Source organism: Macaca nemestrina, chromosome 15 (assembly GCF_043159975.1).
Source record: "Macaca nemestrina isolate mMacNem1 chromosome 15, mMacNem.hap1, whole genome shotgun sequence".
Classification (NCBI taxonomy): Eukaryota; Metazoa; Chordata; class Mammalia; order Primates; family Cercopithecidae; genus Macaca; species Macaca nemestrina.
Window position 1 is genome coordinate 90,323,053 of NC_092139.1, and position 15,882 is coordinate 90,338,934.

Sequence of the window (15,882 nt, forward strand, 5' to 3'; positions counted from 1 at the left end):
GAAGAGGTGACGTTTCAACTACATGGTAGAGGATGAGAAGGCGGTCACAAAATGAAGGATGAAAGGTGATTCCAGGTAGGGATACACTGAATGAGAGGGTACAAAGGATGGAAAGATACTAGTTTTAGAAAGACAACTAAGGATAGACATTGGAGGTGGAGAGACAAGTTAGAAGACTGGCAACAATTCAAGTAAAAGATGACAGGAGGCAGACATGAGGAGGGAGGAGGAAGGATATGAACAAAATCCAGGAGATAAATTTAGCAGAACTTGATGCCTGATTTTATGGGGGAAAGAAAGAACATGGAGGAGTTGCAGATAACTCTTAAAAACTTGGCAAATCAGTGGGTGGTGAGGCCATTACTGAAATAGGGAATACATGCAGAAGCTAAGAGGCTGGGCGCAGTGGCTCATGCCTGTAATCCCAGCACTTCGAGAGGCCGAGGCAGGCGGATCACCTGAGGTCAGGAGTTCAAGACCAGACTGACCAACATGGTGAAACCCCATCTCTACTAAAAATATAAAAAACTGGCCTGTGTGGTGACACACGCCTGTAATCCCAGCTACTCGGGAGGCTGAGGCAGGAAAATCGCTTGAACCCAGGAGGAGGTTGCAGTGAGCCAAAATCACACTATCGCACTCCAGCCTGGGCAACAGAAGCGAAACTCTGTCTCAACAACAACAACCAAAGAAGTTAAGAGCCTGCTTGAGAAAGGAGGTGAAAGTTCATTCAGTTTGAAGCATTTTGAGTTGGCTTTGAAGCCTCTTCCATGAGACCTACAACAATTTCTCTAAGCCAGAAATCACCTCTTTCTTTGCACTCCATAGTATATCGTATCTTTTTCATCTCAAATTATTTCAATCTGCTGTATTTACAAGTTTGTTTTTACTTTTTTTTTTTTTTTTTTTTTTTTGAGACAGAGTTTTGCTCTTCTTGCCCAGGTTGGAGTATAATGGCGCGATCTCAGCTCACTGCAACCTCCGCCTCCTGGGTTCAAGTGATTCTCCTGCCTCAGCCTCCTGAGTAGCTGGATTACAGGCATGCGCCACCATGCCTGGCTAATTTTTGTATTTTTAGTACAGATGGGGTTTTACCATGTTGGTCAGGCTGGTCTCCAACTCCTGACCTCAAGTGATCTGCCCGCCTCGGCCTCCCAAAGTGCTGGGATTATAGGCGTGAGCCACCGTGCCAGCCGTCTTTACTTTAAATCACAGAGAAAAAGTACTAGGTCTTATCTGTCTTTATATGGCTCTCTTGGCAGTGCCTTACACATAGAAAGTCCTCAGAGTTTGCATTCTTGAAAACGCAGCTCCATCAGACACTAGAAACTGTCAGTTAACATTTATCAAAACAAGGAACAAAACTTGCGAATTAGTAGCCTAAACAAAATACCTGAAGTATAGTATGTGGCCCTACAGCACCTTTTTTGTTTGTTTGCTTGTTTTTTGAGACGGAGTCTCACTCTGTCACCCAGGCTGGAGCACAGGCATGATCTTGGCTCACTGCAACCTCTGCCCTCTGTGTTCAAGTGACTCTCCTGCCTCAGTCTCCCGAGTAGCTGGGATTACAGGTGCCTGCCACCGCGCCCAGCTAATTATTTATTTATTTATTTTGTATTGTTAGTAGAGACGGGGTGTCACCATCTTGGCCAGGCTGGTCTTGAACTCCTGACCTCATGATCCACCCACCTGAGCTTCCCAAAGTGCTGGGATTACAGGCGTGAGCCACTGCACCCGGCCTTACAGCACTTATTTTTAATGTTAGTAGATGCTTCTAGATATAAATTAGCTCCCTTTGTGCTCATCTTACTTGCCTCTTTTCTTTGAGATTGGGTCTCACTCTATTGCCCAGGCTGAAGTGCAGTGGTAAGATCACAGCTAGGGAGCCTTGAAGTGCTGGGCTCAAGTGATCCTCTCACCTCAGCCTCCCAAGAAACACCACCATGATAGGCTAATTTTTAAAAAATTATTTTGTAGATACAGGGTCTTGCTGTGTTACCCAGGCTGGTGTGGAGTTCCTGGCCTCAAACAATACTACTTTCTTGGCCTCCTAAAGTGTTGGGATTACAGGCATGAGCCACCGTGCTGGCCTTTTCTGACTTTTAAACAACCCTGCAGCGTCATCTTTGCATTCCTATTTTACAGATAAAGCAACAGAAGCCTCCAGTGACTAAATAACTTTCCTGGGGGTCACAAGGTTTACAAGTGGCTAAATAGGATTTCTACAGACTGGTTCCTTCACCTACTGCCCTAATTTTCAACAGGACCCCAAAGAGGACGCTTCTTTGGTAACAGCAAACGGGGCTCTCACTCCTACCATCTCAGCAACAGTCTAAAGCGCACCCTACCCCAGGAAAGTGCCCATATTTGCGCGCGCACACACACGGCAGAGGGCAGGGCTGAAAGGGGGTCCTAGGGTGCAGGGGGCGCGTCCTTGCCCGGGGACCCCGCATTTTACAGTATTAGCTCCACGGAGGTGCATGTAAGGGCAGGCGAGCAAATGACCTTCGGTTCCAACGCGGCCCCAAAACCGGGGGTGGGAACGCGCAGCCCAGGTAGTGGCCTGGACTCCGAGCCTGGCCCCTCGGGGGTTAAAACTCCCCAGACATAAAGGCTCCGGAGCGGACAGAAGTGCAGCCGCCGCGTCCCCATGGGACACTGAAACTCTCCCCTACCTTCCTCCGTCGTCCTGTGCGGGAGGCTGGCCCAGCCGGCTGCCCTGTGCTTCGGACTGGAGGTCGCGCTCCGGAGGAGACCTGCCCGGTGGTTGCTGCTGGAACCATTTACCTCAGACCCGCGCCGCAGCCCCCCGAGGCCGCGCCCAGGCTTCCCTCAAGACCTCTCCAGGTTCCGGCCCTGACACCAAAGGGAGGGGTGGAACCTGGGGGCACCCGCGCGAGGGCCCCTGAGGGAGGCGGGAGGGGACACCCTCAGCCCCGACTTGAAGCCGAGGAGCTAGGGCTCCGCGCAGTCCCGCCAGTGGAGGGGCGTGTCTCATCGCGTGCCAAAGGAGAAGCGAAGGGCAAGGGGCAGAGGGCAAGGGGCAAAGGGCAAGAAGGGAATCCCTCCTCCCGCTACCCACGCGAGGCCCTGGAGCGCTGATTGGCGGTGTGCTGCGGAAGCGGCAAGAGGAACGTGTCTTGGCACGTGCCGAAGGAGCGCTAAAGGCCAGGGGCGGTCCCACTCGCGAAGCCCTGGAGGGCAGATTGGCTGCGCGAGGAAGGGGCGTGTCCCCACGTGAGCTGTCCCTGAGCGAGAGTAAGAGATAAAGGCGAGAGCGCCTGGGCAGGCTCGGGCAGCTCCTCCCACTGCGGGCAAAGGGCAGGCAGTTCGTGCGGGGACACAAGCCCTGGCGGACCATGGCCATGGCGGGCGCTGAGTGGAAGTCGCTGGAGGAATGCTTGGAGAAGCACCTACCGCTCCCCGACTTGCAGGAGGTGAAGCGCGTTCTCTATGGCAAGGAACTCAGGTCCGCAGCCCAGAGGCTAACTTATGGGATCTTGGGACCACAGAGTGTGGGTCTCGGGGAGCAGGCAGGGAGGGCCTCAGAGTCTGAAGGGCTCAGGGGAGGCAGTGAGAAGTCCTGAGTTGGCGGGTAGAGACCATAGTAGGTCTTGATGGGACAACCCTGGGGTCCTTGGTGGTTGCAGAATCCTGGCGTGACCTTTACAAATCTCTTCTCCCCCACGTTGCCCGGAACTGGAAGGAAAAGGACGGGATTTTACTCTCCAGGGCTTTCTCTGTGGCCATCCCAACCCTCCTCCATGGAGCCGGGCTTGTCTTCTGGGTGTCTGGCTGGATCACTGTCTCCAACCAGAGCACCCAGCAGGTGTACTGATTGTCCGGCCCCAGACCATCCTTCCTGCTGTGACCCGACCTCTGGCTGACTCTTGGAAATAGAGGCTGGCTGCATTTAGTTGGCGAGGGAACCTTTCCCACTGGCAAGCTAGTTTTTCCACTCCCTGCAAGCTGTGTGCATCACCAGGACTTTGAGGGCTGTGTACTGCTGGACACTGTGTCCACAAAGCTGAAAAAGACACTTCCCGGCCGGGCTCAGTGGCTCACGCCTGTAATCCCAGCACTTTGGGAGGCCGAGGCGGGCGGATCACGAGGTCAGGAGATGGAGACCATCCTGGCTAACACGGTGAAACCCCGTCTCTACTAAACATACAAAATATTAGCCGGGCGTGGTGGTGGGCGCCTGTAGTCCCAGCTACTTGGGAGGCTGAGGCAGGAGAATGGCTTGAACCCGGGAGGCAGAGCTTGCGGTGAGCAGAGATCACTGCCACTGCACTCCAGCTTGGGTGACAGAGTGAGACTCTGTCTCAAAAAAGAAAAAAGAAGAAAAAAAGAAAAAGATACTTCCCCTTCCACTCTTGTTTCTCTTCAGTGCATTTCTTAACTGCAGCAACCAGAGGATCCCTTTAATATGTAAATCATATCCTGTTGACCTGGCGCAGTGGCTCATGCCTGTAATCCCAGTACTTTGGGAGGCAGAGGCGGGTGGATCACAAAGTCCAGAGTTCGAGATCAGCCTGGCCAATATGGTGAAATCCCATCTCTACTAAAAACACAAAAATTTAGCTGGGCGTGGTGGCACACACCTGTAGTCCCAGCTATTCGGGAGACTGAGGCAGGAGAATTGCTTGAACCCAGGAGGCGGAGGTTGCAGTGAGCTCAGATCGCGCCACCGCACTTCACCCTGGGCGACAGGGCAAGACTCCGTCTCAAAAAAACAAAAAAAAAATGTCATATCCTGTTGTTCCTTTGTGCATAAAACTCTGTAAGGAATTTCCTGGGCTCTTAGAATGAAATCCAAACTCTGACTGCATGCAGCCCCTGACTAACTCTCCTTCCACTTCCTTGCTCATTTGTGGGCTCCCTCTCTCCCCGAGTCCAGCCAGTCTGCGGGCTCCATGACCTTGTGGCAGTGACCCTGCAGCAGGAACCAGAGCAGTTTACCGGTAACTGAAGGTGTTGATTGGATCGGTGGTTCCCAGCCACAGCTGCTATGGAGTTACTGCAGGGAAGCTAGACCTCAGATCTAAGGGTGTTTTCACAGCTAGTGGATGATGAAGTTAGAACAGCTGCTTTTTGGGAGTGAGGCAGTAGAGAACTTTGTCAGAAAGGGCTCTTCATATCCAAAGGGCTGGGTGACCTTTAAGGCCCCTCCCAGTGAATGCACTCATGCTCCTATTTCCACTGCATCTGCAAAGACTAGTCCTTGAGAAGTGTCTTAGATTTGAGACTCCTAAGGAAAATGTCTTAAATAAAGCAAGGGGTGTCTTATGCTTCTAGGGACGGTAATTACTTTTTTCTAAGAGTAGGATGGGCATATCTTCCTGGTAAAAAAGACAGCATGTGGGTGCCAGGGAGAGGTAAAGGAGAAGAGTCTTAGGAAAAGATAAGTCAGTTTCCCATAAAGGTGATTGGCTGGGGCACATTCTGGAGAAGGACTGAGGTCAGCCCATGCAAGAGGGATTTTATCTAAGCATTTGGGTCACTCCAGAGCGGGAGGGATGATGATAATAGCTGGTGAAATGGGAGACAGCTGTCTCTCTTGACCAATCACTGCCAGGCTTCATCCTGGGGCTCACAATAACTAAGTGGCTCCTTTTCCTACCCCCTTTTCTTGCTCTGTTCTACTCAGCATTTAGCCCTTTCAGCTTTTATCCCTAAGGTGTAAACCTTTGTACTTACTCTGTCCTTGCTAATGTGTGGGATTTGGCGATGAATGACATTTCGAACTGAAGATTAAAAAATTACTGCTCATTTAAAAACTCTAATCCCACTTAAATTCCTGTAAACTCCTCTAAGTCTGATTTGGACATAGCTACCTCTGTGAAGGTCCAGTGAACCTGAAGCCCTTAGCCCCTTGGATCTGACTCCCAATGTGCTCCACACAAGACCACCTCTTCGCCCACTTACAATGGTTAGTAAATGTTTGCTCAGTGAATTAGCCAAATGGGCCTTTGCCTGTGGCAGATGAAATCCCCAGAGAACATCGACTTTCCATTTTAAGACAACCAGAACCAAGAAGCAGTCATTCAGTCAACAAGCATTCATTGAGCACTTAGTCCTGGCCACTGGCACTGGGGATACCAGGATAAGTCATGGTTCCTGCCCTTGAGGGCTTTCTATCTTTTGATGGTTGCCTTACACTGTGAGGAGGAAGCAGGAAGAGCTTGAGAGAGTTTGTGTGTTTGGGGTTGGAGGGACATTAGGAAGGCTTCCCAGGAGCATCATGCCTGAGCTACATCCTAGGGGAGACAGGAAGGGTACGTGTCCCCAGATACCAGGGGACATGCCCATTTGGAGACTGTGTTTGTGAGAGGGTTAGTCATTGAGTGCTCTCCTGAGGAAGACCTGAGAGAGGAGGCAGGAGTGGCAGGTAGCTCTTAGGGTCTCTGAGGCAGCAGAACTGTGTCCCGATAATGGCAGAGCCTTTGAAGAGTTTGACCTGGTGGCTGAGCGAAGAATGACCTGGAATAACGACTGGATAAGCTGAAATTTAAGGAAAGGAAAAAAGACTAGCCTGGAAAAAAGTAGGTGGAAGACGAGAGGCCTGATGTGAACAGAGTACCTGGGAGTAGAAAGACAGAAGGCTTCCAGAGGTTTCAGGGAGGTCAGTGGACAGTGAGCCAATGAGGATAACAGCTGTGGCAGTGAGGATCTTGCCGGCTTCTGGCTTGGACTCTCAGATGGCCAGTTGACTCATGTGATGAGGAGCATCTTTGGACAGGTTGCGTTTGAGTGTTGTTTACTTCATAGGGCTGCTGTAACAAATTACCACAAACTGGGTGGCTTGAAACAACAGAAACTTATTCTCACAGTTCTGAAGACCACAAGTATAAGACCAAGGTGTCAGCAGGGCCGTGTTCCCTCCAAAGATCCTAGGGGAGAATCCTCCCTTGTCTTTTCTAGCCTCAGGTGGCTCCTGGCTTTCTTTAGGTTGTGACAGCCAGTCTCTGCCTCTTTCTTGGCCTTCTCCTGTTGTCCCTGTATCTCTCCTGTGGTGTCTCTTGTCTTTGAGGAGGGTGCAGTGGCTCACACCTGTAATCTCAGCACTTTGGGAGGCCAGGGCTGGAGGACTGCTTGAACTCAGGAGTTTGAGACCAGCCTGAGCAACATAGCGAGACCCCATTTCTATAAAATGTTAAGAAAAACATAGCCAGGCATGGTAGCATGCACTATAATGTAGTCCTAGCTACATGGCAGGCTGAGGCAGGAGGATCGCTTGAGTCTGGGAGGTTGAGGCTGCGGTGAGCCAAGATCTCTCCTCTGCACTCCAGCCTGGGAGTCACATCAAGGCCCTGTCTCAAACTCACACACGTCTTTGAATTTGGAGCTTACTTGAATAATCCAGGATGATCTTGAGATCTTGATCTTAATTACATCTGGGAAGACCCTTTTTCCAAATAAAATCACAATGACAGGTTCCAGGTGTCAGGATGGAGACACAGCTCAACCTGCTACAGTAGCTTCAGGGTCTGCAGGTGGAAATAACCCAGGGGCTATTCGCTATGTGGAGATGGGCCTCAGGTGGGAGAGGCTGGGCTTGTTGAGCTGCCCTAGAGATGGTCATTCTAGGTGGAGGAGGAGCAGATACAAAAGAGGGCACTGGAGAGAATGCTGGAAAACCCGGATATTCAAGGGGTCAGAGAAAGATACTTTGTGGGAGATTCTGGAGGTGAGGACTGTGGGGCAAGACAGGGAAAGAAGCGTCAGATGGCTCAGAAATGTCTAGCAGGTGAGGACAGCAGGAAGTCTGCTGGATTTAGCCATGATAAGGCTGGTGGCAGTTCCTGAGATGGGGCCAGGAGGTGAGACCTGAGCTGACGGGGAAGCATGTGTGGAAGCTCCCTAGGCAGCAGGGAGAGAGAGCAAGTGAGTAAACGTGGACATGTGTGGAGCACTGTCCCTCTTTCTCTTTCTTCCTCTCCTTCTCTCCCTCCCCAGTCCCCTTCTGTTGTTCAGTGGGAGAGACTCTTTAACAGCTTCAGTGATGGATGTGGAGGTCTATAGGTACTAGGGGGGAAAGACGTCCAAGCTATGTGTATTAAGTGAAAAAGGCAAGTTGAAGAACAGAAAATACGGAATGATGCCATTGTATTTGTAATGCATGCACATAGAAAAATAGGAAAGAGACATAAAATATTGTTAAGAAGGGTTGCCTCTGAGTTTTGGGACTAGGGGTGGGATAGAAAGGGGAATTTATTTTTCATTTTATACCCTTTCCCACTATTTGATTCACCCCCACAATGAGCACGTTTCTTTTGTAAAAGAGCTCCAGTTTAATTATTTAAAGCGCTGATGGTAAAGAGCCATCAGAGGTAGAAAGATGAAGTTCCAGAAGTGAGAGGTTGCTGCGGAGGCAGGAACTTGGTGTCCTCTGGCGAGATCTGCCTGACCCTGGGTGGGAGAGGTGGGGGCCCTGAAGGGCATGGTGGGGCTAGGATGGGAAGTGATGGGCTTTACTCCTTGAAGTTTGAAGGAAAGCCCTGATGCAAGGAGGCCTCAGTAGCAGGGTAAGGGATAGAGGGTCTGAAAGCCAACTATAGGGACCAGGGCGGGCAGTGGCAGCATGAGGCCATCTGTGAGGTTGTGGCTCATTTGCTGGTCTTGTCCTCCTGGGCAGTGGCTGATTGATTGATGCTTGTTTTAGTACTTTTGAGCTGCTATAACAAAATACCACAGACTTCCCAGTACTTGTGGGCAATCACAGGGAGAAAAAGGAGAAGGGTCTGTGTATCTGTTTCCCCAAAGGCCTGTGGGCCTGGTAGCTGGACGGCCTTTTGGGAATGTCCTAGTGAGCCCTGTCCTCAGCCTGTGGTCTCACATCAGGAAGATGTCAGGTGGGAGAGCTCTTGTCTGAGTGTGCAAACCTGCTGTAACCAACACCTGGCTGCGGTCTCTCTCCCCATCTTAAACCACGTAAATTTATTCCTCACGGTTGTAGATGCTATGAAATCCAAGATCAAGGTGCCACAGCAGATCTGGTGTCTGGTGAGGACCCACTTCCTGGTTCGTAGATGGTGCCTTCTCACTGTGTGCTTACATGGTACAGGAAGCAAGCACCCCCTCTTAGGGGATCTTTTAAAAGACCACTAATCCCATTCATGAGGACTCTACCCTCGTGACCTAATCACCTCCCAAAGAGCCCTATCACATTGGAGATTAGGATTTCAACATATGGCTTTGGGGCAGACATAAATATTCAGTCCATCTCAGTGGTCCACTGCATCTCCCGTACCAGGCCTTTCGATGGACACAGCACATCATTGACTGCGTCTGCACAAGGTATGGCTTGAGAGTTGGTTAGGTTCTCCAAGATGAAGCTGTGTAGGATGTGGTGATGGACTGTCTTGGATAATGGAAGGGCAGAGAGGCCTTACAGGTGGTGCCCAGATAGTAGACGGGAGTGGCTGGGAAGAGGTAGAGCCCCAAAGGTGGCTGTCCTGGAGGGTGGAGCGGCCTCTCCTGTATCGCCTTGGCTTAGAATGAGCTCGCAGGGAGCTGGGGATGAGGAGGTGGGCAGCCTCAGGGCTGGCCAGGCGGAGTCACCACTTGGGCGAAGAAGGGTAGGTAATGGAGGTTATGCATGGTGGGAAGATGGGGAGAGAGACTTCAGCCAGGTGATGGTTATAGCCATGTTTCCACACCCAAGATGAGCTCTTCACCTGACATCTTCCTGCTGTGAGACCACAGGCTGAGAGGCCAGGCAGGGTTCACCAGGACACTCTCAAAGGGCTGTCTGGCTCCCAGGCCCACAGGCCTTCGAGGAAATAGACACATAAACCTTGCTCCTTTTTCTCCCGGTATCTACCCACACACACATCCTGGAAAGTTGCGTGATTATGTCCACCAGAGGGGATTTGCCCTGAGGCTGAGGCCTGCAGGAGCGCCCTTCCGCTGGAGGATGGGAGGGCTGTCTAAGGCAATCACAGCAAGGAGAGGCACGGTGTGGGCACTGCTGCTATTTCTAACCTGCTGGAGTGAAGGGAACCTTGACTACTTGAAAAGCAGGCTGATTGTCAGGGGCGGAACCGAACTCAGAGCTGTCAGGGCCATCACATGGAAAGTGCCTGGCAGGGGGCGGCGACAGGGGGCTTGGGCTGACAGGGCTGTGATTTTGAAAGAAACGTCTCTAAGAAAGTGATTTAAAGTAGGAGAGAAATATTGTTATTAGATAATGGCTGTCAGGTTATTTTTTGATGTGTTTTCTGGGTATTTCATAATCATCTTGCCCTTAGATGGTAAGCCCTTCCTGGTCAGGGGCCGTGTCCCATCCCATGCCTGTATGGGTTTCCCCTCTGGGTGTGCAACAGGCATCAGGGGTTATTTGCTGTTCGGCCAATGGTCACTTCAGTGAAGTGTTTTATAACTAATTCTCTAGCCTTTGTTAATAAACTACAAATGTGGATGAGCATTTAAGGCTTCCATCTGAACACCTGGGCCCCACCAAGCCCACCCAACACCAGGTGTGGAACTGGCCTCCCCCAGCAGAAGCCTCAGGACAGAGTAGCCAGGGTCTTTGTTCACCACAAGGTCATCCATATGGTCCCAGGTCATGGCCTCTCCAACCAGCCTGTCTCCTGAGCCTCATTTTCCAAGCCCTTCTCTGCTCCCACAGCCTGCCTCACACTCTAGGCTCAGCATAGTCCTGATTTTGCTTCAGAAACACTTTTGAGAATCTATTCCCTCCTTTCTGTGTTGACTGCCAGGCCTTTAATTCCTACCCTGATTTCAGCAAGTCTAAAACACCAACCTCTTGACTGGCTTCCCCGTTGCCAGGCCTAACTGTGCTGCCTCTCTGCTGAGGTCTCCCTGCCAACTGCAGGTAAAGTCCAGGTTCAGTGTAGTGTTCGGTCATGGCTGGACACCCCTGCTCCCCAGCTCCCTTGAGCCCTGGCACTGAGCACCTTCTAGCCAGGACATACTCACCTCTTTGACTGATAAATAACTACAGGAAATGGGAGAGGGCTTTTAAATGGAGCAGACTGCATCAAAATCACCTTCCTTCTTCTTTCCTGCCCGTCTAGGAAGCTTGATCTGCCCAGGGAAGCTTTCGAAGCCGCCTCCAGAGAAGACTTTGAACTGCAGGGATATGCCTTTGAAGCAGCGGAGGAGCAGCTGAGACGACCCCGCATCGTGCGTGTGGGGCTGGTTCAGAACAGAACCCCACTCCCCGCAGATGCCCCTGTGGCAGAACAGGTACAGACTCTTGACCATAATAAATACACAAACGGGGTTGTGGCTCGCCCTTTGGAGCACACCCGCAGACCCTGGCTGGCCACATACTCCAGGTCTGCAGGCTTGGATCCCTTGAGCAGTAGCAGAGACCCTCCTGCCCTGGCCTCCCCACAGCCCTCCAGCCTGCATCTCTGGCTCTTCTGCCTTCTTGTTCTTACTCTGTCTCTCCCTCCTCCTCACTGATCTTTCCACTTCTCTCCAGCTATTGATCTGAAGCTCCATTTACCAACCAGGAGGGTGCCCTTTTGGCCTGCTCGTGCTCTCCACGGGACGCTGCCTCTCAGCTGCCTGCCAGGAGGCAGCCAGCCAGCACACACTGGTCAGGACCGTCTGTCCGTGTGTTCTTCTGCCTTAATCCTCAGGGCGGGGACTCGCTATACCCAGAAGTCTGTCAGCTGTGGTACCTGCAGGCTTACAGGAATAGATAGGCATTTGCTTATGACCTCAGAGTTAGTAAATAAAGGTGACAGCATCTGGTATCTCCCTAAAGAAACATATTGTCACAGGCACAGGTGGTTTGTTTTATACACTTCTCCACAGCATTCCTCCAGCTGCTCAAACTTTCAGGGATTTCCCTGTACAGGTTTCCTCAGGATACAGGGTGTTTGAGGATTCTTAGGGATTCTGGAGAAACCTAAGGTCTCTTGGATTCCAGGTTTGGTTCTGCATCATCATTCACATTGGTCCTTCCTTTGCTTTTGTTGGATTCACAGATGTCTGGTTCTCAGTTCTCTCACTTTTTGTGTCTGGATTCTTTTTTTGTGGATATGTCCCCTCTATCATCCCAGACTGTCAAATCATAGGACCAGCTATGTTTTTTTCACCCACACAGTTAGCAAAAAGCTTTGCTAACGCCAAGCAAATGTGTATTTGTGGGGCTGATGCTGTCAGCAAATACCCACAAAGCCGTGGGGTACACAGCCTCTCAAAGGAGGAGACTATAGGCCTTGTAAAGAGTTTGTGCACTCTGGGTTTTCAGCCTGGTTCCTTTGGTCTGTCTTTGAACAAACACTTTTGATGTCTCCTGGGAGCCAGGCATTGTGCCAAGGACAAGTAGACGATGAGGTTGCTTTCTTCCTATCCCTAAGGAGCCTGTGTCACTCCTATCCCAGGAGTGACAAGACACCAGAGGAAGAGTGGCACACAAAGCAGTGGCACACGATGGCTCCCGAAGGCCAGTGGATTCCGAGTTAGCTTGACACTTGGCCCACAACTGTGAGAGTCTGCAGAGGCCCACAGAGGGGCGACACGTGACATAGATAACACCTCCAGGAAGATTAGGTGGGAGGAGGGAAGTACATTCCTGGCCCAGGGCACAGCACACACCAAAGCACAGGGATTTAAAAGAGCCAGAGAGGCGAGGCATTCCATGATACGATACACACAGGATAAGTAGAACAAGTAGGATAAGTGCGGGACAAGGCTTGCCTCTGAAGGCAGGACAGCGGAGAGCGGAGTCCTGGGCCAAGGGGATGGTTGACCTGGGAGATGGTGTGAGCATGGGCCCTGAGCCAGAAGCAGCACCATCCTCATCCCTGCCTCTCAGCAACCCCACAGGTCAGGTGGCAGTCTCCCCATTACCAGATGAGGAAACTGAGGCAGTGTCAAAGTGTCTGTGACCCCAGAGCCTCTGCACCTCCAGCTTTTCATGCAATTTTGGACATCAGGAGATAACCAAATATAGAACCTCCCCACCCTACTCCTCATACCTGCCCAGGTGGGCATTGATTGTTCCATATGCATTAGGATGAGATCCTAAAAATTGCCTTACCAATAGAACTAAATGGATTCTAATCCTTTTTAAATTCTCAGGTCTCTGCCCTTCATAGACGCATAAAGGCTATCATAGAGGTGGCTGCAATGTGTGGAGTCAACATCATCTGTTTCCAGGAAGCATGGAGTGAGTCTTTTTTATGGTGCTTTCTCTGCTGCCTTCAAACAATTGTGTATTCTCTCCATGTTGCCAAGAGTGTCTGCTGCCTGACTTTTAAAGAATCTCCTTTGTTTTCTCATCCATGGAAAGGTTTTCTGTCCACATCACCAGGAACCCCAGCCTTCCTGTTGTTACGCACCAGGCTGTTGTCTGAGCCCATCAGTTTTCCCACATCGTTCTGAATCCATTCACTCCTCCCCATTTCTCTACCACCACCTGGTCCAAGCCTCTGGCAGCCCACCCCTGACTTTTGTAATTCCCTCTGGCTGGTCTCCTGTGCCCTCCTAACCAGGACTTCTTTACCTTCAGATCTCAGCCCAGAGCCAGCCTCCCTATCTAAACATTTCTTGCACAATGTACCTTTGTGGTTTTTATTTTTATCAGAGTTATACATGCTCATGGTTTAGAGTCAGATGGGTCTACAAGGTCTGCTACCAAAAAATAACTGTTATCCCCAGCATCAACACTGAGCTAGTTCCTTTGGAATTTACCTTTGTTAGTGTTGCTACTTCCTAATTTTTTAGTTTTGCATCACCTATTGACTTCCCCCTATGGAAGACGTCAGTGTTAGCCCTTTCCTGCCTCTTCCTGGCCCTTCAACATACACGTGTCCTTGTTCTTCTATCCCCCCAGCCGTTTTGTCAACTTTGATTCCTTTTTCTTTTTTTTAAGACAAGGTCTTAACTCTGTCACCCAGGCTTGGAGTGCAGTGGTGCAATCACAGCTTACTGCAGCCTTGACCCCAGGCCCAAGCAATCTTCCCACCTCAGCCTCCCAAGTAGTTGGGACCACAGGTGCACACCATCATGCCCAGCTAATTGAAAAAAACAAACAACAAAAAACAAACAAAAAAAAACACTTTGTAGAGATGGAGATCTCACTATATTGCTCAGGCTGAACTTTTATTTCTTTTCCCGAATTATTTTCTGTTTTCCCTAGAGTTTGCTTTGTTTTCTACTTGCCACTATTCAACCCCAAACTTTCTATGAATTCCTAAATCTCCCTTAATGTGTTTTAGACACATCAAACAGTCTATCAGTTTCATCTCCTCCAAGGAATCTGCCCCGGAGCCTTGTGACTGCTGTGGGCTGAATCAGGTGCCCCCTCTGCTGGCCACACAGTTGTCCTGGGATCCCCCCTCACCATCACCCTGGGGAATCCCTTTGCTTTGCTCTTGTGTTTCTCTGTTCCCACAGCTTCCTCTTTCTTGGTTTATGCCCTTATTTTAGTAGTGTAGTGGATCCTTACAGATTTATGTTGCCTTAGCATCCATGTTGAATACAAGTTTAACTCTGTCATACCAGAGGCAGGGCTCAGTCACCCTGGACACAGTTCCCAGTTCTACGCCACACCCAAATGGCTCAGGCCAAGTGGCCAGAGGTAAGAACTTAAGAGACCTCTCTCCCGCCAGCCGACTGGGCTGCCCACTTTCCTGCTGCTTCCTTTAATTGGACCATCCAGGCATTTGGCCATTAACTTAAGGTGACCACATCTTAGTCATTATGTGTACTGCTAGTTGGCCCACACTCTCTCTGACTCGTCATTTCTGCCTCATCTGACCTGGGGACAGAGGACTGCCCTTATGACTCATGGCACTCTCCTTACCCAGGATCTGTAAGTAAAAATCTTCAAACTTGTTTCCTATTGCGATGGTGTGTTGAATTTGCACTTTCCATGAGAAGAACCAGGGGCTGCCCCAGGCTAGGTTTTCCCTGGGATACCGGGGGAAACACAAAGTTGGGCTCCTAGTGCCAGAGTGGTAGTCAGGCAGGGACAGGTCAGGCAAGAGCCACACAGCATCTACCAGTATAAACAAGTTTCATGTATGAGGGACCCCCTGGTCATGGGTTGGACAGACAGGCATTAGGCTGTCCACCATGTACAAGATGTATCCTGTGAAAGGCACACTATAGAGACCACGTCCAGCTCCCTTCATTTCCTGTTAGTGCTGCGTTGCTAGCCACTCTGGTACTGGAGCCCCCATTTAGCTAGGGACTCTCAGAACCAGTAGTTCCCTGAGGAAGAACACATCAGAGGTAAAGTTTTTGAGGCCTTGCCCATCTGAAAATATGTTCCTTCTACAATTTTCTTGATAGTTTGGTTGAGCATCAAATTTTAGGTTAGAAATCATTTTCCTTCAAAAGTTTGAACACACGTTGTTCCATTGTCTTCTAGTTTTGGGGCATTGTTGAGTAATCCACAGCCATTTTAATTTGTGACCCATTGTCTGTGATTTGTTTTTCTCTGGAAGACTGTAGGAGTTTATGTTTTTCACCAATACTCTACAATTTCATAATGATATTCCATTGTGCATATCTATTTTAATCCACTCTTGGTACTTAGTGGGTTCTTTTAGTCTAGAAACTTGGATTCTGACGCTCTAGGAAATTTTCTTGCATTATTTCATTCATTCATTATTTTCTCCTCTTTTTTCTCCTTCTAGACAGTCTTACTATTAGGATATGGGAACCCTGGACTAGTACCCTAATTTTGTTGTATATTTCCTCCTATTTTTTTATCTTTATACATGGTCTTACTCTGTCACTGAGGCTGCAGTACAGTGGTGCAATCACAGCTCACTGCAGCCTCAACCTCCCAGGATCAAGCAATGCTCCTGCCCCAGCCTCCCGAGTAGCTGGGACCATAGATGCATGCCACCACACCTGGCTAATTTTCTTGAATTTTTTTTTTTTTTT

The 15,882-nt window shown here is 50.0% G+C and overlaps 1 protein-coding gene across 2 annotated transcripts in view; it reads left to right on the forward strand.

The window, feature by feature from the left end:
- The first annotated feature begins 3,289 nt into the window (after window positions 1-3,289).
- LOC105498494 (beta-ureidopropionase 1) overlaps window positions 3,290-15,882 on the forward strand; it is a 33,334-nt gene continuing 20,741 nt past the window's right edge. For both annotated transcript variants that reach the window (XM_011770653.3, XM_011770654.3), the window contains exons 1-3: window positions 3,290-3,469; window positions 11,043-11,214; window positions 13,066-13,153. In XM_011770653.3, coding sequence (XP_011768955.1) covers window positions 3,360-3,469; window positions 11,043-11,214; window positions 13,066-13,153 — 370 coding nt within the window. In that variant the 5' untranslated portion in view covers window positions 3,290-3,359. The remainder of the gene's footprint in view (window positions 3,470-11,042; window positions 11,215-13,065; window positions 13,154-15,882) is intronic.